This window comes from Carassius gibelio, chromosome A13, assembly GCF_023724105.1.
Source record: "Carassius gibelio isolate Cgi1373 ecotype wild population from Czech Republic chromosome A13, carGib1.2-hapl.c, whole genome shotgun sequence".
Taxonomy (NCBI): Eukaryota; Metazoa; Chordata; class Actinopteri; order Cypriniformes; family Cyprinidae; genus Carassius; species Carassius gibelio.
Window position 1 is genome coordinate 7,352,833 of NC_068383.1, and position 22,511 is coordinate 7,375,343.

Below are 22,511 nucleotides of genomic sequence, written 5' to 3' on the forward strand. Positions count from 1 at the left end.
AAAAATAAGCCTCTTTAAGAAACAAAGACTTTCATTTCAGTCGCTTTACTAATAATAAAAACATTTTATGAACTGTACATAAACACGGTGTGCTAAATATGCACATTTCTGTTGTGTGACAAGCCAAAATGTACAAAGAAATATTTGTCACATGAAATATAGAAAATACTTAAGAAGCCAAATTTTTAAAAGAATTAAAACCGAAAAATAAAACGTGTAGCAAAAGAAGCTGTTCTCATCAACCATGACATGTTTTGTCTCATGGCAGTTTGCGTACAACAGTAGTTTCATTTTCTTGATTACAACCAGCTGCTTGTGAAGACAATGTTAGTGGGTAATTGAAAAGCCAGGTAGGGAAAATTTACAATAAAAAAAAAAGAAAATATATTGTTTAGATTGCATTAAAAAAACACACACAATCTCGTACTAGCTGCTTTTTCCATATAAAAATCATTTTGCAACTTTATAAATAGTTTTCTACTGTTTTACAAATTTAAGGAAACTAGAGCGGTTCCATGCCAAGATCACGAGCGTCTTTCTCTCGAGTCTCTCCTGTGTTTCTCATAATCAGAATCCCGTCTGTGTTTGTCCCTGTCCCGGTTATGACTGCTGCTGTGGTGCCGCTCTCTGGGTTTTTCATGCTTGTCCTCTTTCGAGTGGCGTTCTTTATGACTGTGACTTCTCTCCCTGTGCTTTTCGCGGTCCCTGTCATAGTGCCTGCTTTTGTGATGGTGTTTGTCATAGTGGTCTCTTTCTCTATTGTCCTTCCTGTGGGTCTCATCGGACCGTCTGGACGGCTTGTCGCCCAAGTCACCATATGACTTCTCCGAGCCTTTTTCATCTTTGCTGAGGGGTGAAGAGGTCAGTAAACTTGACTCATTCGTCAGAGGTGGTGCAGGGTGCGTTTGGGAAGGGACGGTTTGAGGCCAAGGTGGAGCGAGCATGCGAGGATCACTTGGAGGGAACATCTGTGGGGGAGGTGGACCAGAAGGAAATGCGAAGGGTGGAGGAACCCGTGGTTGAAGAGGTAAGTAAGGGGCAGGATTGGCTGGAGGAGGAAAATATTGGGGAACAGGTGGACCGGTGTAATAGGAATGAAAAATGAGGGATGGATTATGTAATTTATGGTTAAAAGAAGAGGTCCTGGACTGCTTAAGACCTTCGTTTTTCCCAAAGGAGGAGATTGTGCTGATGGCTTGGATGTCCTCTATGGCTTTGCACTCTTGAGAGGCTTGTGTTAATGGCTGCTGAGTAACTTTCTTTTCTGAATTACTTTCTGGTTGTTGCGGTTTTAACTCGGGAAGTTCAGATGATGAAGACATCTTCAAAGTCTTGGTGGGACTTGATACTGTTTCATTTTTGGGGACAGAGCAAGAGCCGTCACTAACAGAATCTCTTGATGCATCTGATGAAGTGGTTTCTCTTGTTTCTTGACTAGCTGGTGCAGCTTTGCTGTCAGTCACGGACTCCTCTTTGGGTTTAGTGGCCGTGAGAGAAGACAGGAAACTCTCTGTTGAAACATCTGCAGGTTTGTCACTCAGAGACAGTATGATTTCACTCTCTTTTTTTTCCGAGTTTGTCTCCAGACTCGAGCTGGGTGGAGCCTGCTCTGTTTTAACAGCTTTGGGGTCTTTTTTCTTGATAATGAAGCGGTCAAGTCGAGGAACGCTGGCTGTAGGTTTAGGATGGATTGCTACATGATTTCCACTGTCAACAGTTGGAGTCTTGAACTCAGTTGCTGTAGAATCACTCTTCGCAGTGTCGCTCGAAGACGATGCCGCATTTCCGGGCAACTTCAGCACCCCAGGAAGAAAGTGCAAACAAACATTCTCATCGGTTTCCGTATCCAATATCGGTTCTTCGACGACTGACTTAATTAAGTCTGCAGTGTCTTTTTTCTGCGTGTTCCCCAAAATGCTGATAAAACTTTGCTCCGCGTCTTGAGCCACAGGAGCTTTCTGTTGGTTATCGACATGAGGTTTGCTTTCTGCCAAGAAACTAGGAGCTTCGCTGACATCGCTTGGCAGGATTACCCCAAAGTCACTTTTCGGTCTCCGGCGAATTACCAATCCAAGAAGAAGATTGGGGCGATTGGTCTCCATTCCTACAATGTGGAGGATTACACAATTAATTTTCGTTGCAAAAATCATGCAGATAGTACAAATTGCCCTAAAAAAAACAAAGTCTTACCTGGACCATCAAACGGAACAATCTGGTGGGGAATTTTTTCTGTGGAGCCAAGTGGAATGAGATACATGTCTTTAACTTGTTTGCGGTTGTTGGCAACAACTCCATATCTTCTTCGGCTGCTAAAATAGGCGTACAACAAAGTATACGAGATCTCATCTTCCTCGTTGTCGGGGCTGAAACGAATTACACATATTTCCTGGAAGGGGGTAAGTAAAAGTCACAAAAAGCAAATACAAATGGTCATATATAGACAATGACTACTCAAAGGATAAATCATTCACCTTTGTCCCAGAAGCACGGATTTTCTCCACATAATCCCAGACTATTTGAGGAGAGATGCGTCCACCTATTTGGATGTTGTCCGGCAAATCCTGCAGACACGATTCGATATGTTTCTAAAACATCAGTTCCAATGTTTCACTGATATATTTAGGATGTACTTCAAAATGTTTGACTGCCACATTACCTGAGTTAGGTGGTCCAGTATTCCAGAGACAGGATAAGCTTTTGTTAGAAACCTTGCCACTGCCGGCATATCAACAAAGCCACCCCATAGGCTTTCCAAACTGCTGAGGAAAGTAGCTGTATCTTCTTTGCTACTTAGACTATCTGACCTATTAAAGCAACAATTTCATAATATAATTTAAAGTCTTGTTTTCCAAACATGAGATTACTTAAATAATTTGCTTAATCAGGAATCTTACCTGGATTCGGGCAAAAAATTGAGGAGACCTTCCTCCATAGCCCTTAAAGACAGATCGTCCATCAGTGCTGATGTAGGAGTAGTTGTGGAGTGCAGAGATTCATCTGTCGTACTAGACTGCCTCCTCACAACTGTTGTAGCCACTTTTGCTACCTTTGTAGTGGCTTCCTCTGTAGGTGGAGCCATGCGACCTTCAGAGAAACAGAATCATGGTCAAGTTCATTGTACCATAAAAACATTCTGTAACTCTGAAAACTTTACTAATGAATACATTTTGCAACTTTGACATAAGTTTCTTTTTAAGAATGTTTAACAGCTTTAACAAATAAAATTCCTGTACACAAGCTGAATCTTACATTAAAAGAGGGAGCTTCTTAATGGACTTAATTTATCAGACTTAGTTTTTTGGGTAAAAAAAATTTGCTTAACATTAAGTAGACCCAATATACTTTTTTGTTTAGTATGATGTAACCCCTTCACCCCCAAAAAAATAAGTTTTTAAAAGCTGAACTTTATTTTAATGTTTTACCGGTGCAGATTTTGCAGTTGAGGTCAAATAGATGAGACTTGTGCAAGTTGGTGGTATCTATAGATTTCTTAGGACTGTCAGCTTTAGTCTCGGGTTTTTCTTCAGGCACTTCTGCAGCTTTCGGCACAGGCTCTGGCTGAAGACAAACAAGGAAAATTTAGAAAGCAATTTTCGTTTTCATTGTTTGAAAATATCTTTTTTTAAAAGCTGCACAGAATGGAGCATTAAGTCTCCCAAATCTCACCTCAACCTCTATGGCCTCTGGTGCTTTGGCAGGCTCCTGATTCTCAATTTCAATTTCCCCTTTATGGGTGATTTTAGTGATAGGACGTCTCTCTACCTCTCTCTGTTCTTTCTCAATCATTTCAATCGTCTGGCAGCAGAAACATCAATAAGGTCAACAATCAATATCAAAATCGGAATGACTTTGAAATTACTTTTCTGATGGACAAATGTCCCACTGATTATTATTTATAAAAAATAAACTGTAGCTCTGCTGCATTTCCAAAATCTCACAATGTTTTACTAACATGTCGATTCTCTCTTCGTCTCCAAGCAGCCAGCTCCTTAGAGGCCAGCTCTTCTGCAGTCATACGCACCAAATCTGCAGGGGAAACTTCCCCCTTGAGCACGCGCTTGAATAAAACCTGCAAAAGAACATTTATTTTCATTAACACAGCATTAGATTTTTAGAAGGGAAGTAAAAATGAAAACGTGTAAACAGTGAAAATATGCTGCCCAGAGACATGAAATACTTTGTCAAATATAAAATCTTATACGTTTTTTACAATACTGTTGAAAAATTGGGTAACGCTTTATATTAAGGTGTCCCTGTTACACATTACATGTACTTACTATTATAATAACTAATAATAACTAACCATATATGTAGTTAATTACTCAGTACTTAAATGCATAAGTACCCTGTAACAAGGACACCTTAAAATTAAGTGTAACCCAAAATTGTATACTATTGAAAAACAATTGTATTACCAAAAATAATGTTAAATTACTTACATTATTTTTTGCATCTTTCAGATTGAAAGTCAAACTCCTGTATTTATTTTTGTATTTACTGTCAACACCCTGAAATAGAGCAAAAAGCTCTTTCTCCATTCTTCTGGCCAACTCAGCAGGCTTGTCCAATGAAATCTTTAAATCGGCCTCCTTCAGTCTGTAAAATAAGAGGATACATTGAAGAGAATATGAGGTAACACTTTAGAATAAGGTTCCATTAGTTAATGTTAGTTAACTACTTTCGTTAACATGAACTAAGCAAGAACAATCCTTCTACAGCATTTATAAGTCTTAGTTCATGTTAATTTCAACATTTACTAATGCATTATTTAAATCAAAAGTTGTGCTTGTTAACATTAGTTAATGCACTGTGAATTACCATGAACTAACAATGAATAACTGTATTTTCATTAACTAACATTAACAAAGATGAATAAATACAGTAATAAATGTATTATTCATTGTCTGTTCATGTTAATTAATACATTAACTAACATTAACTAATGGAACCTTATTCTAAAGTGTTACCGAATATGAACAACTTAACATTACACACTTAATACAAACAAGAGGTAGACCGCTTTATTTCAGCAACGTTCACAAACCGTTTCAAAAGAATCTCCTCCAGCGAGTCCCGAACACTTCGTCTTATATGTCCAGTGGACGGTTTCTTTGAGGACACAGGTGATATTTTAACTTTCTTCGCCTCATGCTTAACACTTGGTCCTGCAAATATTTAAAGTTATTGATATAAATCATTTTGTATTAATTTAAAATATGAATGAGGACAAATTAATTTTATTAATTTGATCATTTTATTAATAAATTGAAAAAATCATTTAAAAAAATAGGTATATTTATATTTATAAGTATATTTTATATAAAATAAATACCCTTTGATGCTGAATCTTCTGACGGTCGTCGTTCTCCAACATTCTGTAAAAAAAAAAAAATCAAAAAAAAAAAATGAGTACTACTATATGGCAGTAAAAACTGTAATCTGAGCCAAACAAATTCAAGTGGCCATTTACACACAACCGGCACATCCGGGAACGTAACTGTCAATTTTTTTCACCGCCCTTTTTTAGGGGAAAATAAACTAGATTTCCCATAGACTTCCATACAAAAAAGCGGCGAAAAGCAACGTATGTACACAGCCGGCAGGAGTGAATAACTTAAGAAATCCCTAAGACTAAACATGTCAAGTAATTATATGTCCACTCTGCCTGCCCCAGAGCGTGAAAGATATATCCACAAACTTAATTTGGTCAATTTAAAAACACGTACGTCCCTTCATTCTCCCAGTGTCAAACTGGTGTAACAACCCCATCCAGTGGCCAGAAGTGCCTTACCGGGACATTCACTCGTACCTCATCCACTCAGCAGGTTCACCAGTGAATGTTTTTCCTTCGTATTTGAAAGTAAACCTCTTTAAATGTATATATTATGTCTTTATATTTAGAGTACTGAGTGCACTTTTCTGCCCAGCCATACAACTAGCCTGGCTTAGCTTTCGATTAGAATCATAGTAATTCATGATATTTCCATAACAGCAAGATATGGATGATGATGGCAAATTTGGGGTTTTGCAAACATTACTGGTGCACCCAACCACACAACAACTCTTTGGCATGTTGTAATGTTAGTCCACTTCCTCGATCCAATGCTGTATGGCGGTTTGTTTTCCCCTAAAAGTGGGCGTGACTCTGTTGATAGACATTCTATGACGCTGCGCCGGTTGTGCGTATATGTGAGTGTGTAACACACCTGTCCATGTGAACACACCTGTAAGGAACCATCCACCTACTCTGAGTGAAAGCTAACTAAGCCCTTCACACCCAGTGTAAATAATATAGAAAAGCTGATTTATACAAACCATTTTAAAGAAAGCAGGTGGCTACCACACAAATCAAAAGCTAAATCAGAAAGGGCAGAACAAAATATGACTGTAAATCTGCCATAAGCAATCATCAAAATACAACTTTGTTTGCACTAGGTTGATATAGGACAAATCACATCCTATCAATCTAGATTCCTTTTAATCTAATTTGAGGCAATGACATGCTAATGCTAATTTAGCCGCCTGTGGTTTTTACAACACTTTCAGTCACAATCTCAAGTTTTCACCTGATTTAAGTGAAAGTTACTGGTTCCCATCTATGCTTTCATATATGGTTCCAGCCACAACACTTTATAATTAAAAACTACTTGATTTTTATGTTGACCAATGCATAAATTTTGACTTGTTTGCTTACTTTTTGGAAGGGTTGTATTCCACCTGCGGTGACCGACTGCTGGGGTCTCTGTTTTTGTTTAGCAGATGACTTCTCATCCGACTGCCCCTTGGCCTGAGCATCGACTTTCCCATTATCTTCCGCACAGCACTTCAAACACACATACTCCTGGTCCTCCTTTTCCATCTGCTGCACTTTAGACAGATCCAGACCCACACAATCCCCATGAAACCAGTCTTCACAGCGGCCGCAGCCCACCATGAACCTAATCAAACAATCAGACAACAGCGGTGTGGATGAAACTTACAGGTCTGTCTTCAGCCCATACAGATCTAACATAAGGCTTTTTTTCTAACTACCGATTGATTAGGATATCTTTAGGTTTTATGAAGGTAAATGTAAGACATTTTAAGACTAAGTGAAGAAAATATAAGGAATACATTGAAGGTACCAATAATACATCAATTTGATCTCTAAACGTTTATATCTGGGGAGCACACAATGAGTTGTATTAGCAACACTTCAATGTGTGACAATTTAACTGCCAACTAATATCCATTACTTTTATGTTCATAAAAAAAAAAAAAAAAGTCGCAAAAGGCTTGAAAACAACATAATTCAAAGGGAAAAACAAGGTTTTAGTTGTATCTCTGTTAAATATTGTAGGATCTTAATAAACCATAAATCAATTGAAAGCTCATTTATTCAGCTTTCATTGATGTATAAAACTCAATTTTGAAAAATTTACTCTCAAGACTGGTTATGTGGTCCACGGTCACATATGAATGGATTAGAGATTAAAGCACATACCGGTTGTTGTGAGGTTTCTTGCATAATCCACAGTGCTTGCTGGGATCCCACACGGTCTCGCTTTCAGGAGGAGGGTCACCCTCAGCTTCCTTCTTCACCACAGGGGCATTATCAGGGATAAAGAGCTGCGGCTCCTCTACCGATATACTCCTAGAGTTTCTGCTCTTGTGTCTTTGCTGGATCTTCTCTGGCTGCTTGATCTTGACCTTCTCCTGCTCTTCTTCTCCTTGGCTGTTTTTCACAGGTGTGTTTGTTTTGTTTACTGGAGTGGGAGGATTTTGTGGCTTTTTTAGAGGATGAGGAGACTGGACTGACATGGCACGTGGACCAGAATTAGATGACAGTTTTCTGCTGACAGTAGGGGACACTGGGACAGGTGGGTTTACGGTTTGGTTTGCAGGATTTCCAACTTGAACCTTTTGAATTTTTAAGGGTGGTTTAGGAGTGACTGGTCCACCTGGCCGTTTCAAGCCAACATTAATGGGCTTTCCTTTATGACTTTTGGGGCGGTTTGTATGTAGATTTTTATCTCTGGGGTGTCTGGATACTTTCTGCAAGAGCCCTGGCCTGCTGAGATGAGATGGTTTGTTTTTGGCAGCAGACAAAGCCTGTTTGTGTTTTAGAAGCTTTTTGACTGCAGGTTGAACCGGCTTGCCATTCTTGTTCCCTGTTTTTTGTGCACGTAACTTTCGGGTCCTGTTTTGGTCATTCTTTTTGTTGTCTGCAGGTGTGGTGTTGTCCACACTGGGTTTGAGCGACATGGAGCTGTTAGTGTCTTGTACTTCATTAGGGTTCACATATGGCCCAAAATCCATAGGCATGTCTTCACTAGTTGACTGGCCAACGCTCACTTCCCCGACAACGTCTTGTGTAGAATTAACAACTTCTTGTGTGCCATCATCTTGATTTTGACCCAAGTTGAGTGCATGGTCATCGGCAGTGACGCTGTCATCCTGGAAGCCCAGAGACTGAAGAGCGCTTGTGCTAAATGACCCAAATGCATGCGACGGGCCAGGAAGCAGTTCAATTTTATAGCCCCCCACAGTAACAGTTAATCGACGTAACACAACTACTGGATTCATAGAGGAGTCGACCTCATGGATTCCGAAACGTCGGCTGAGCAGGGCTTCCCTTTTTGCATCAAGGCTTTTATTTCCAACCGGGTTTCTGCTACATGTTGACTCTTGCTTGTTACTCTCGGCTGCTTTTCGTGCAGGACCTGTGCGCCTGCCTTTGAATCGACCGCGGCTCGCTGAAAGAGAAAAATGGTTTCAATACACTCACAGTGGCAAAATAGATGAGCAGTCAAACACAGCAAACGGGCAAATACGTTGGTTCTAGATGACTTTAAACTAGTGCAGTCAATCGATTCAAAAAAATATTTCATTTTTGCGTTTAATCCCACCTAACATTAAAGTTTTCAAATGTACTTTTATATTGCAATAATTTCACATTCAATCTTCAAATTAATGTACAAACAACATAATATTTGATGGCATCTTTTTGTCAGCTTTTTTTGGTAGGCCAATGTCTATAGTAACATATTAAGCTGTAAAACGACTGCAAAAGCATGATTTTGAGGGTTAAAATAGAGAAAACGTTTTTAAATTACAATAATACATAGAGGCAAAAAAATATTATGTAATTCCTTGGTTTAACTACTAGATACTCATATGGGCATGCATACATATATATATATAAAAAAAAATATATATATATATTATATATATATATATATATATATATATACACACACATATGGGCATACTATATACACCCTGTTATAAATCACTTATAGACAACTGTAAGTGCCATTTAAAAAAAATATTATTATTATTATATTATTAAAATATATAAAAATTGACGAGTTGACATTTTAAAAAAAATAAAATTTAATTTATATTTACTAAAAGAGTAAAAAATGTCGCTGGTAAGCTGCAAACAATTAGTGGATTAAATGTGGTTACTTCTGAACTTTTAAGGCAAGCTGATTCAGAGGATTAAAAGCAATCCAGTTGTGTTCATTTTGTTATGTGTACCTGTTTGTCTCCTCTGTAAATGACCTGCTTGTCTTCTGCCCTTTGAGAAGCTGGACTGACTGTGTTCTCCATCAGATGGACTCTGACTAACACCTGCAGTTGTCATGTCATGATCTGCATCAGCAAAACACCGTCAAAGTAGTTAAACCACAAACCTTGTTCAAATTTAAAACACAGACTTCAAAAGCAATTACTGTACCGGTTGAGCTCCCAAGCTTAAAACTGACATCTTCGTTTTCTAACAGATGAAACTGGGTAATAGCAGATCCAAACATGGGATCTTTGTCACTGAGCATGTTCTTCAGTGAATCTTCCGGTTGGCCGTCACCCGGTTCAAACTCATCCCTAGCTTCACATTCCAGGTTCTGTCCGAGCAGTAAGGAATCATCCAACTGGTCACTGGGAACCAGATGATTGAATGGACCACCAGCTATATCCATCAATTCCTGCACTGTATGGTTTGCTCTAGAAGAGTAAAACAGGTAATTGTTATAAAAGTATCTTTAACACTGCATTATCTTCTAATGTGTACCATTTTTACAAATGAGTTGGATTGATGACATTAACTCCAAATAAATGCTCATTAGTTTGCAGAAGGAAAAAGAACAAAAAAAAATCCTACAGTTTCCCATGCTTAATAAAATGTAGCATGTTTGGCATTAAATCAAAACTATATACAAATATGTTGCAAACCACACACCGACATAGGGAAGGCAGGGGCTAACTGTCAAAAGGGCAGTATCCAGTCCAAAGTCCAACTGCACAAGTGTTTGTTTACTCTACCAGTGGGTATGAAATGTTGCAGGAAACAATTTTTTTTTTTTTTGGAGCCAAGACTTAAAAGGTATGTTTTTTAACCTTGTGTGTGTTTAAAAGTTAATGTGCCTAATTATATGAAACATTCACTAAAGTAAAAAGTTTGACAACTAGCCCCGGTCTCCCCTTCTTATAATTACACAGCTACTGAACAGCTTGTCACAATGAATTACACCAGTAAGTAAAACAAAGTATGGCGTTAGCATCAGGTGTCAAACTGCAAAAGTCTATTATAGACTACAAACTCAATGGAGATATACATTTAAATTGTTTAATGACCTAAATCACACATTTTGCATTCAGAGTAGACTGGTCAGAGCCACTGATGTGTTTTATTTTGGCTACAGATCGGCTCACGTGCACTGACAGCTAGCGCATGCAGCCCTCAGCAGCTCACACATTCACAGACTCTCTCTGAACAAGAGAAGGCAGCTGTAAAACAAAAACACACACACACACACACACACACACACACACACACAGTTCTAATGTTTGCTATAGATGCAGTCGGCGTTTAAGGAAAGCTCTGCGTTAGAAAAGCCTCACAAAACAAACAAACCACCACACGCTTCGGCTAACAGCAGGGGGCCTTTACCAACCAGCCTGCGAGTATCTCACGCGCTCACCAGACCGAATTAATCTCCCTCTTATCAACAACAATTGTTTGACACCATCTCCTAAAGGTACATATATAGTTAGAAGCAAATTAGACGCGGCTTTTTGCACACTCGTCTGGAGTCGCGTCGCGTGCACCGCAGGAAGGCCTCGCGCTAAACGAACTGAGATCGTGCACGCCCACTCCGCGCTAGATGCGAGATTAAACACTCACCACGTTTGTCACTGTAATCGAAAAGCCAGTGCATAGTGGGAGAAGGACTTGTATTATTGCTTACGTTGTTGGGACGCCATTCGGATTGTCGTTGTCGCCAATGCCACAACCTTTTCCGCTTGAGAACTGCGGTGGGACACAAGTAGTACTTCCTGTTGACCCTCATCCAGCCAAACATTTCTTGATGTGCTTGATCTGCCGGTAGGGGGCAGTGTGATCTAGCTCTAGTCACTGCTTTACTGCATAAACTACAGTGTGTGGCTGAAGAGTTTGCAGAATAATATTATTAAACAAAAAAATGAATAATAATACAATTAATACGTTGATCAAGCACTTCAGGATGCGTAGACTGGGGAAGAGAGCCGGTGTCCTGACATTTTATCCTACAAGGGTTGACTGTGCATGTGCACATCAATAATGTGTCCTTTTTCTCATGCTGAAGAATAATATTTAATTTATCTGCATTACTGTAAGGGTAGGTTTAGGGTTGGGGTAGGTAATAACACAATCTATATGGTAGAAAAAAAAATTGGTTTCCTGTAGCTGTATCCATGAGTCTGATTACGATGTGATTACGAAACGAGTCAGTCTATTGTTCTTTATCTGGCTCGGCTCGGTGTTCATCACAGCAGTTCAGTCGATGTACTGTTTGAGTGCATGAATTACTCCGGGATATTGGTTTGTTTGAACTCAGAGGGAGTGTCAGACACATTAACAAAGTTAACAGCTTAAGTCATTTGTGGATTAATGCGTATTAGAGATGCGAAGCGTTTAAAATGATTCAGTTCGATTTGGTGAACTGAATGATTCGTTCGCGAACCGGAAATCGAGCTGCTTTGATTTGAACTCTCTCTCACACAGACACGGAAGAGAAGACAATGCTGAATAAAGTCGTCGTTTTTGCTATTTTTGGACCAAAATGTATTTTCGATGCTTCAAAAAATTCCAACGGACCCTCTGATGTCACATGGACTACTTTGATGTTTTTCTTACTTAATTTTCATTTTTGGGCGAACTAACCCTTTAAGCTCTTCTGCATACTTGGGTCTGGCATATTGCATCTTCCTTTTCACAATACCCCATAGATTTTCTATGGGGTTAAGGTCAGGCGAGATTGCTGGCCAATGAAGAACAGGGATACCATGGTCCTTAAACCAGGTACTGGTAACTTTGGCACTGATTGCAGGTGCCAAGTCCTGTTGGAAAATGAAATCTGCATCTCCATAAAGTTGGTCATCAGCAGGAAGCATGAAGTGCTCTAAAACTTCCTGGTATACGGCTGCGTTGACCTTGGGTCTCAGAAAACACAGTGGACCAACACCAGCAGATGGCATGGCACCCCAAACCATCACTGACTGTGGAAACTTTACACTGGACCTCAAGCAACATGGATTGTGTGCCTCTCCTCTCTTCCTCCAGACTCTGGGACCCTGATTTCCAAAGGAAATGCAAATTTTACTTTCATCAGAGAACATAACTTTGGACTACTCAGCAGCAGTCCAGTCCTTTTTGTCTTTAGCCCAGGCGAGATGCTTCTGATGCTGTCTGTTGTTCAAGAGTGGCTCGACACAAGGAATGTGACAGCTGAAACCCATGTCTTGCATACGTCTGTGTGTAGTGGTTCTTGAAGCACTGACTCCAGCTGCAGTCCACTCTTTGTGAATCTCCCTCACATTTTTTAATGGGTTTTGTTTCACAACCCTCTCCAGGGTGGGGTTATCCATATTGCATGTATACTTTTTTTTTCTACCACATCTTTTCCTTCCCTTCGCCTCTCTATTAATGTGCTTGGACACAGAGCTCTGTGAACAGCCAGCCTCTTTTGCAATGGCCTTTCGTGTCTTGCCCTCCTTGTGCAAGGTGTTCATGGTCGTCTTTTGGACAACTGTCAAGTCAGCAGTCTTCCCCATGATTGTGAAGCCTACAGAACTACACTGAGAGACCATTTAAAGGCCTTTGCAGGTGTTTTGAGTTAATTAACTGATTAGAGTGTGGCACCAGGTGTCTTCAATCTTGAACCTTTTCACAATATTATAATTTTCTGAGATACTGAATTTGGGATTTTTCTTCGTTGTCAGTTATAATCATTAAAATTAAAAGAAATAAACATTTGAAATATATCAGTCTGTGTGTAATGAATTAATATAATATACAAGCTTCACTTTTTGAATGGAAATAGAGAAATAAATCAACTTTTTTATGTTATTCTAATTATATGACCAGCACCTGTATACAAAAAAGGCAAAAAAATAAAAAATCAGGAACAGGAAATATATATAGCCTATTAGAATATAATGTTAAAAATATAGTAACACATGGAAATAATGACCAAGGACGGAGATATTTGTTTACTTTTCTAAGGAGAACTGGACTGGAATGATGATTTTATGTTTTAATAAGTTTGAGTGAGACAACAGATGGCAGTAATGCAAAACTATGGATGCCAACTGCCGTGAAACTCCAACAAAGAAGAAGAAATACTGTTGAACCTGTTATTATACAGGCTATGTGTTGAACCTGTTTTTATATTGTACGTAGGCCATTGTCGCTCTGTAGTAAACTCTTTGAAAACATGTCGAGGGGTGAGTACCCAATTTCCATAAACGGCACAAAGCAAATATATCTCCTCTGTGTTTCGTTGTTTGTTTACGTACTCTCTGTTTTCATTTTCAGCTCTAATCATTACAGCTGGTGCTGGTAAGTGTAAGCAAAGACCAGCATATAATCTAGGCCCTTTTTAAATGTGTTTGAGCACGAATTAAAGAATAGTTCACCCCAAATATGATGGCCCCTCAGCCCATCAAAGATGTAGATGAGTTTGAAATCGGAACAGAAATGTAGCATGACAATATCATGACAATAGCGTCAGAATGAGTTCAGTTAGCTGATATAAACTATATAAATGATATGCCAGTAAACCACAAGCTGCATGTTTGTAATAAACAATTTTATTGACTTATAAATTAGCTGTCCTCTATCCATAATATAGCTTTATCCAGTGAAAAAATGAACAATTGTCTAGTCTGAATCACTAGAGAAATGCACAGACCAAGAACCATTTACAAGTGAAAACCGATCTAAATAAATCTATTGGTAAATTTCGTTGTGAAAGGACAACGGGGTTAGACTTTTTCACTAGAGAAAGCAGGACAGTTAAACGTTTCTTGCAAACATGGAGCTTTTCACTTCACACAACATTAACCGGTGGACTGAAGTGGTGTCCATTATTTGGATTATTATCTCTTTTTTTTTCATTATCTGTTTGGATACTCATTTCTCCTTATTAAATTTTTTTATTCAAATCTTTTCTGGTGAAGAAATAAACTCATCCATATCTTGCATGGCTTGAAGTTGAGTACCTTTTCAGAAGATTTTCATACTTGTGTGAACTACTTATTTTATAGAAGTATTTAAAATTTATTAGAAAATTTAACTGAATGCTTTAAACTATTTATTTTCCTGTTGATTAGCTGGTGCAGTACTTCTGGCCCCTTTTGCGCTTGGCATGGCTGGGTTTACCACCGCCGGCATCACTGCAGGTTCTGTGGCAGCTGGCATGATGTCATCAGCAGCCATCTCCAGCGGTGGCGGTGTGGCTTCAGGAAGTTTGGTTGCTCTCCTCCAATCTGCAGGTATTTTCTAATCCTATATTAAGAGTATAAATGCCCTAATAAGAGCAAAAAAAATGTAACACACCTGTACTAAAATGAATTCGTCTGATAAGCTACACGTGTAACTGAATTGTTTTGAAACGGTAGTTCCTGAGTAATGTCAATGGAAGGGTTTTTATTCTAAGATGCACGTATGAACTTGTATGACATCACTGGGCTGGGTACAGCTGTTCTCTGTGTCATTCTCATTCAGTTTTTCCTGTTGTAAGGCGTTTTGTGTTCTGACAAGTACCTCTCACTGATCTCTATCCACCTTATTCCTACGCCCCATGACCCTTTTTCGTGAATTATGGGTGTAACTTCTGTTAAGCTGTAAATCAGTAAAAGGCTCGCTTTATGAATGCAAAATATGTTATTGTTTTTTTCAACTGGGCACAATGAGATGACATTATTCTACTCACCCATTCAACCATCAAACATAAAAATAACAGTGTAAAAAGATAAACGGGAACTTTCAACAAACCATGAATAACCCCAAAAGCCAGATTTGTTCAACAGCAATAACAGATGGGTGAAATATCACTGTAGTAATATCTGTATTATGTAATATATGTTGCCTTAATAAAATATGCCATAGATATTCTTATAACATGTCATTCTGTATCACTCTGTGTTGTTTATTTTTTTTTTATTATAAAACATGAAGGGAAATCGACAGCTCATTCAAATAGAAGTTCCCCAAACCGGAAGTGGCAACCATAATTCAAAACGCAGTAGGCTTCAGTGGATACTGTGGCATTAAAAAGGAAAGTCTTTGTTACTGTGGCAAATGGGATAAAGTCCCTTTGGTGAAAAAGGCCAAGTACTGTATAAGAAGACCTTTATCCCAACCTCCATTAATATTTTATATAGGATCTTAAAGATTTTTTTTTTTTAAGTGATGTATGTATTGTTAACTAAAGTTGTGATCATTGTTTGTGTTGTTGGTTGAGCCTTTGCCTAAAGGCTATTTTCTACCCCATTAGGGTTAGACAATAAAGCTTTTGTCATTTTTTTAGGCGCTGCTGGTATGTCTGCAACAGCAACAGCTGGTGTGGCATCTGTGGGCGCTGCTGCAGGAGCTCTAGTAAGTGGGGCAGTCGGTTTGTTGAAGAAGATGAGGAAATGAGAAATGTACTGGAGTCCAGAGAGCTTCTGTTTACAGCCGGCTACCATGAAAAGAGTTTAGCAGCAGCCTTTGAGTTAATTTTCTGTAGCTTGATTTTAAGTGTTTAGCTAAATTTTAAAAATAAGGATGTAAGCACCCAAAACTTGAAAAAAAAAATCTGTGATTTTTCATTTGGCACTTTGTAACTAAAATTATACTGTGGCTCTAGGCTAGATACGTGGTCTGTGTTTAAATTTATGTACTAAAAGCACTTTTACATTGTGTTTACATCATGTGCAGAATTATTCATATTCACTGTTTTTCATAGATTGCAAAAATGTACAGTAACTACTTTAAAATGAATCCATGTAGTAAATTCATGTTGCTAATAATGTGATTAAATTTGAATTCTGTCACCGGAATCCTGTTTGTCTTCGTCTTGTTTTAATTTTCTGCAGAAAATGAGCTGGTTTACACACAGCTTGCTGTCTGTGTGCAAAGAGGTGAACAAACAGACTTACAGTAGCTTATAAAGACAACGTTTCAAGGTGACGCCCTTTGGTCCTCAGCTTTTGACCAACTAGGAGACTCCATGGAGAGTCTCCTCCATCACACCATGTCATATCTGATACATTGCTAACGTTCATAAAAACATGTAAAGACTGACATGTATGCAAACACCTGGCAACTTTACAGTGGAATAAGTTTCTTGTTATAATTAAATTGTTGATCTTGTTCTTCTAAATTGTACAATGAAAATATTGGCCCATTAAGAAATCATTAACAGATTCTTTAGGAAACCATGAAGTTATTAAATGGCTTTGCTTCTAAAAGTGCACTCACAGTGATCCCACAGAAGAGCCATTTTTGAACAACATTTTATTATTCTGAAGAACCATTTTCCTCTATAAAGAACCTTTTGTGAAATTAAAGGTTACAGTTCACACTACCACAATAAACTTCTGTTACAGAGTAACTGTCACCATTAAGATGACAAGGAATCCGAACATTTTTCTCAGTTGACATTTACTATTATATCTTAAAATGTAAATGAATGGAATTATCAAGTTAAACATGTTCAAGAAGACAAAAGACAATCACTTCTTTTTCCACACAAATGCAGTTTGTTAGGGTGTTGCAGAAATACTCCCATTCAGTTCTGGTTTTCCCGGATGGAGTCAGACGGCATGTGATTTCCCGCCCCTGAGATGTTTCGGTTTTGTCACGTCATTACTTCTTGTGCAGCGTACATTACAGCGGCACAAATCCGTGTGCATATAAAAAAAAGCACCATTCTCGTTCTGTACGATCTATTAGACCATGAAACGTGGTAAGTACCTCAAACGTTTGCTTCTGGTGAATATGAGATATATATGCAGTTGTATAGCATGAGGCAAAATCTAATCGATGTGGGTAAAAGTTTTTTTTTTTTTTTGCTGTATTTAAAATAAACACAACACTCGATCAGAAAACTTAATAATAATATTTTAGAAATGTGCTGTTCAAATAGAATTATTTGTGAGTTAGAGCTGGAATTTTGAAGAAGAAATTTTAGTATTTAGAAGAAAGAAGAAAATATATATATTTAGTAAATGACGAGATGAATTTACAATTCAAAAGCAAATAATAGGTCTTAGATTGTCCCAAAAGGCTGTATACTACACGGATTAACTGACTGACTTTCTTACTCCATTTTACAGTCTAACTGATAAATAAGCAAAACGTATAAATGAACTATTTATTTAGGAGTATCTTTCAAAATGTTATTCAAATGCAATATTTTTCAGACAATTGCCAGTGAACATAAAAAAAAGGTATTTCAATATAATTTAGGGTTTGTATAGGGTTGCAAAGGGGTGGATTATTTCCATAGCAAAAGTGTTATATAAAATTATGGCAGTTACATACATTTTAAGAGCTTTAGAATGTTTATTGATTTAATAAGCTTCTTGTTTTGTGATTTCATAATAGAAACGGGTTCAAAATTAATTTTAAAAAAAAGAAAAGAAAAAAAGATATATATGATGGTTTCTTGAGTTCTGATGTCTTATAAATTCCATAGGAACTTAATCTGGGGAATTCTGGAAATATTCAAGTTTTAATTAATTGGAATTAATTGGAAATTTGGGGAAACTGTATCATATACTGTACAAACTTACATTTTGTTTGGTCATAAGTTCACATGCATGCAAACTAGTACAAATTTTTAAAATATATATTTTTTTATTTTATTAACTATTTATTTGTTTATTTTTATACTGTGATACTTTTTTTCAGAATTCATTCATCTTGCTATTTAGTCCAATCTTTTGTGTGCAGGATTCAATAAATTATCTGTGCATGTTATAGATGAATGCACAGTGTAGAGTGTGCTGTCTGCAGTAAGTGTGCTGTGTGCTTGTGATTGAAGAATGGACAGGGTTGGAATTCAACTGAAAATGCAATGAATCTGCATTAAATTTTCAACTACATTTTAGTTCCCTGTTCCTGACATTTTGCAGATTCCCATTAATTCCCATGGAATTTTTCCAGTCTTGAAAATTCACAGAATTTTGCAACCCTTAATTTGTAAATAATTTCTGCAGTGATTTTATCAGTTTTATCCATTTTCAGGACTGTTCACCATAATCGGGGTCACAGCAGGGGCAGGTAACTGTGTTCTGATGATTTTTTCTTTACATGAAAGCACAGTTGTACAGAAGATAATTATTTGTATTTATGTCCATTAGTCGGTGCGGTTGCATTGGCCCCGCTGGCACTCACCATGGCTGGATTCACCTCTGCAGGTATAGCAGCAAGTTCTTTGGCTGCCAGCATGATGTCATCAGCAGCCATTGCCAATGGAGGTGGTGTGGCTGCAGGAAGTTTGGTCGCTCTCCTCCAGTCTGCAGGTATTCTTTATTAAAATTTAATTTGCCTGTCCATTTTAAAGGAATAGTTAACCATAAAACATACCCCTATGTCATTTCCAAAATGTTCCTGAAGATTTAGCAAATTTTTGGTGATGCGAAGATTGTTCTCCCTGGTCAGGTGCTGCTGGACTGTCTGCAGGTTTGACAGCAGCCGTGGCATCTGTGGGTGGAGCTGCAGGGGCTGTAATAGGTGGAGCTGCAGATTTGCTCTCTCATTCCAGGGGTCCACCTTCACTTGAGAATGAAGATGATGGAGATGAAGAACAGGAGGATGCAGAGATGATGAATTTGCAAGAGGCCAAAGAGCTTATGCCAAAATAAGGGCCTCTGATAATAACAGATAACAATGCGTTTGTGTGAGCACTTTGTATGCACATGTTAATGTTATGCTTGTACAGGTAAAATGTGCATGTATAAGGTGTATTTTTTTTTTATTAAACAATTAAAGCATGGTTTTAATATGAGAAATTGTAATTAAAAGGATTTGTGTCCTTGAATATCATAATTAAATATTCTGATTCTGTTATGTACCTTTTTAATACTTTCTAGGCTGATTTGAAACAATCTCTATTTTATAAAACACTACAAAATGAAGGTGACTTGACTTAATTAACTGTCTTGTCATTTAAAGTAGTTTGAACAATTGTCATAATGCTGTTATTTGCAACCTATTAATAAAAAATAAAAAAAGAAGGAATGAACTTTGTTCTTTTTCCTGGCTTTATGCACTTTACACATTTTCTGTGTGGATCAGGGCCGTGCACAGACCTTTTGAGGGGCATGTGCTGAAACTGAAAAAGGGCCGATCGTCATTGGCGCCAATACAGGATGGCTGCCTCCGTGACGTGCTCTGCAGTTGTTTTTGTTAGTTTGTCCTGTCTTTAGTTATATTCCTGCAATCAGTTTCACCAGGGATGAATCGACTATTTTGATGTTTTGCTGGACATTCTTGTCGGCGGAGTGACTGCGCTGATCACACGCTTCAAGAGGATGCGGAGACGGGGAAAAAGAGCTGGATTTCGAATGCCATTGCCTAGCTTCCATCTGGCAAATCTCCGCTCTCTACCCAACAAAACGGACAAACTGCTTCTGCTCTCTTGGACAAATAAGGATTTCTCACACTCTGCTGCTCTGTGTTTCACGGAAACTTGGCTGAATGACTCCATACCGGACAGCACGCTCCATCTGCTGGACTTTCAGCTATTCAGAACGGACCGCGAAGCAGAATCAACGGGGAAATCGCGAGGTGGCGGGACATGCTTTTACATCAGTGAACGGTGGGGTACAGATGTAACTGTGTTAAAGAAGATGTGCTGTCCTGATCTAGAAATGCAGTTTGTCAACTGCAAGCCGTTCTATTCGCCGCAGGAGTTTCACTCGTTCATTCTGGTGAGTGTTTACATTCCTCCGCAAGCGCACGTGAGCTCAGCTTTACAGAAACTCGCTGAGCTTCTTTTGTCTTTTGAAGTTTCTGTTTATCTGTGAATCCTGAAAAAAAATGTAATGTAACCGTTTCCACAAAAATGTTGTTCAGCTGTTTTCAATGTTGATAATAATCAGAAATGTTTCTTGAGCAGCAAATCATAAACTTATACTGATTTCTGTAGATCATGTGACACTGAAGACTGGAGAAATGAGGCTGAAATCACAGAAATAAATCAGATTTTAACATATATTCACATAGAAATCATCTATTTTAAATTCTAATATACTATTTCACAATATTGCTGATTTCACTGTATTTTTGATTAAATAAATGCAGCCTTGGTAAACAGTTTCTGACTTTATCTAATGATCTAATCGACCCCAAATTTTTGAGCAGTAGTGTATGAATTAAGCTTGTTTAATTATTAAATTACTATTTAGTTGTTAAATTTCAATCACGTTGTATTTTAACTCAAAATATAATGTTTCAAATATTTTACTAATTTTTCTTTACATCCTAAAAGAGTTCTATATTTTTTAGAAAAAAAGAATACATTTTACTGATCACAAACTTTTGAACTCTAGTGTTTATTGTTAGAAAAGTCTTCTATTTTAAATAAATGCTCTTCTTTTTAACTTTTCATTCATCAAAGAATCCTAAAAGAAGTATCAGCAGTATCAGTTTCAGCAGCACAACTCTGATAATAAATCATCATATTAGAATGATTTTGAAGATCATGTGATTCAAGATTCAAGATTTTCATTCGTCACATATAAAATTATATATAGAATATATATAACCAGCAGTGAAATGTGAGTCAGGTCCACTCCATGGACAGTGCAATTATTAAAGAAAACAACACAGATGAAAATATACATAAATATAGCTATGTAAGAATGAAATAAAAGTAAACAATGCAAATATAAGAATAAAATATAAAAAAGCTGTATATTGTAAAATTAAATATAGAACGCAAAGTAATGTGCATGAATGTAAACTGTAGTCTTAAATATTAAGATGTACAGGTATGTACAATGTGCATATGTTGCCCCCTTGGACAATAACAAAAAATGTGCTCTGAGTATTTGTTTAAGGACAGGCAATGTTAAATCTGTTCTACTCTCCAGATAACTTCTCAAATTGACACCTGGGATGATGGCTTGAATGACTGCCTCAACAATTTCTCCCTCATCATAACCCCTTTTGCATGCCCTGTGAATCTGTCTGTCCAGGCTGGTAAAGTTTAATTTGTCTCTCTGGACAGGTTCACCAATTTGTCCAATTATTTTGAGTTCTTTTTTGTACACTGGATGCACTAGTGTGACATTTTCTCCTGAAACTGATGAATTTGGCATTTTTCGGTCTGTTCTGTTGCAGTGTTTATCACAGGCTTTTTTGATGCAATTCCACTAACGCCCACAGAGTGGTGCTCCAGGTCAACTTTTTGCTGTCCCTCGTTGGTTTGCTCATTTTCTGCACTGGATGATCTCTCGGTTTTCTCTTCATCAATATTTATAAAACTGTCAATTTTCCCTTTGTATCTAATAACATAGATAGTCCTTCATCTTCAAGTGAAACAACCTCATCTCCCTCTAAATACTGCAGAATACGTCTCCTCAGCGCGCGAGGCGTGTGTCTCATCCTCCCTCACATTTAGCATTAACATTTCACAGAAATCTCTCAGTTGCGAAGCAGATAACTCTAGCAATTTACCCTCTATTTCATCCAGCGTCTCTTCCCACACAGTCAACATTATGGCCACTCAATGAACAGATTAACTCACTTTTGCAGTTGTTTTTCCGCCGTTTCAAAGCCCACTGTGATTCGCGGCTCGTTCTCAGCTCGCACTGCACTCGCGGCTCGTTTCATCACTCGATGGCCGCTCTGCACTTACCGCTCTATTCCTCCCGAAATCCGTCACAAACCGAGCAGAAACACCAATTTTATGTTGCCCCCTTGGACAATAACAACGACAGCTTTTCTTTTCTTGTAGATTTATTTGCCCCGGTTATTTTTCTCTTTTGTTTTCTGTGACAGATTCTGGGGCTGAAAGTTTTTACATGAACAAAACGTGTTAACTCTCATTCTTCTCACAGCGCCCCCAACAGTATACATAATTTCTGAAACTTTCAACATTTATTCTCTACATTATATTAGTAACAAATATCTACAATAAACACAGACATGAAACAAATTAAATAATTATTTGAGGTCCTTACACATATGCATTTGATCTGAATCAACCGAG

The 22,511-nt window shown here is 37.9% G+C and overlaps 3 protein-coding genes across 4 annotated transcripts; 2 read left to right on the forward strand and 1 right to left on the reverse strand.

Moving 5' to 3' along the window:
- Nucleotides 1–29: 29 nt before the first annotated feature.
- On the reverse strand, nucleotides 30–11,353 carry LOC128025996 (PHD finger protein 3-like). 2 transcript variants are annotated; one of them, XM_052612656.1, is made up of 16 exons: nucleotides 11,232–11,353; nucleotides 9,722–9,987; nucleotides 9,523–9,636; nucleotides 7,484–8,735; nucleotides 6,695–6,938; nucleotides 5,333–5,375; nucleotides 5,045–5,165; nucleotides 4,440–4,596; nucleotides 3,953–4,069; nucleotides 3,667–3,795; nucleotides 3,423–3,558; nucleotides 2,895–3,084; nucleotides 2,657–2,804; nucleotides 2,472–2,561; nucleotides 2,191–2,386; nucleotides 30–2,104 (listed from the first exon to the last, which is right to left on the reverse strand). In XM_052612656.1, the coding sequence occupies exons 2-16, from the start codon at nucleotides 9,960–9,962 to the stop codon at nucleotides 525–527; spliced, it is 4,758 nt and encodes a 1,585-aa protein (XP_052468616.1). In that variant the 5' UTR covers nucleotides 9,963–9,987; nucleotides 11,232–11,353; the 3' UTR covers nucleotides 30–524. The 2 variants fall into 2 exon arrangements, with proteins under 2 accessions (XP_052468616.1, XP_052468615.1); XM_052612655.1 differs by having other exon boundaries at nucleotides 11,168–11,299.
- A 2,245-nt stretch (nucleotides 11,354–13,598) lies between these two features.
- Nucleotides 13,599–16,347, forward strand: LOC128025997 (interferon alpha-inducible protein 27-like protein 2A). Its single transcript, XM_052612657.1, has 4 exons — nucleotides 13,599–13,749; nucleotides 13,841–13,864; nucleotides 14,638–14,799; nucleotides 15,837–16,347. The coding sequence occupies exons 1-4, from the start codon at nucleotides 13,740–13,742 to the stop codon at nucleotides 15,944–15,946; spliced, it is 306 nt and encodes a 101-aa protein (XP_052468617.1). The 5' UTR covers nucleotides 13,599–13,739; the 3' UTR covers nucleotides 15,947–16,347.
- A 787-nt stretch (nucleotides 16,348–17,134) lies between these two features.
- Nucleotides 17,135–19,539, forward strand: LOC128026754 (interferon alpha-inducible protein 27-like protein 2A). Its single transcript, XM_052614019.1, has 4 exons — nucleotides 17,135–17,255; nucleotides 18,539–18,574; nucleotides 18,655–18,816; nucleotides 18,956–19,539. Exons 1-4 carry the CDS (start codon nucleotides 17,246–17,248, stop codon nucleotides 19,156–19,158), a joined length of 411 nt encoding a protein of 136 aa, XP_052469979.1. The 5' UTR covers nucleotides 17,135–17,245; the 3' UTR covers nucleotides 19,159–19,539.
- The last annotated feature ends 2,972 nt before the right edge of the window (nucleotides 19,540–22,511 follow it).

Bases quoted from the DNA above. Each gene is read 5' to 3' on its own strand.
- LOC128025996 (XM_052612656.1), bottom strand. From the start codon at position 9,962: ATGGATATAGCTGGTGGTCCATTCAATCATCTGGTTCCCAGTGACCAG. The intron at 5,376-6,694 runs GTAAGCAAACAA...TTTTTTTTACAG, and splicing joins GAATACAACCCTTCCAAAAA to AATGTTGGAGAACGACGACC. The intron at 2,805-2,894 runs GTAAGATTCCTG...TTGCTTTAATAG, and splicing joins AATTTTTTGCCCGAATCCAG to GTCAGATAGTCTAAGTAGCA.
- LOC128025997 (XM_052612657.1), top strand. The intron at 13,865-14,637 runs GTAAGTGTAAGC...CCTGTTGATTAG, and splicing joins AATCATTACAGCTGGTGCTG to CTGGTGCAGTACTTCTGGCC. The intron at 14,800-15,836 runs GTATTTTCTAAT...TCATTTTTTTAG, and splicing joins TGCTCTCCTCCAATCTGCAG to GCGCTGCTGGTATGTCTGCA.
- LOC128026754 (XM_052614019.1), top strand. The intron at 18,575-18,654 runs GTAACTGTGTTC...TATGTCCATTAG, and splicing joins CGGGGTCACAGCAGGGGCAG to TCGGTGCGGTTGCATTGGCC. The intron at 18,817-18,955 runs GTATTCTTTATT...CTCCCTGGTCAG, and splicing joins CGCTCTCCTCCAGTCTGCAG to GTGCTGCTGGACTGTCTGCA.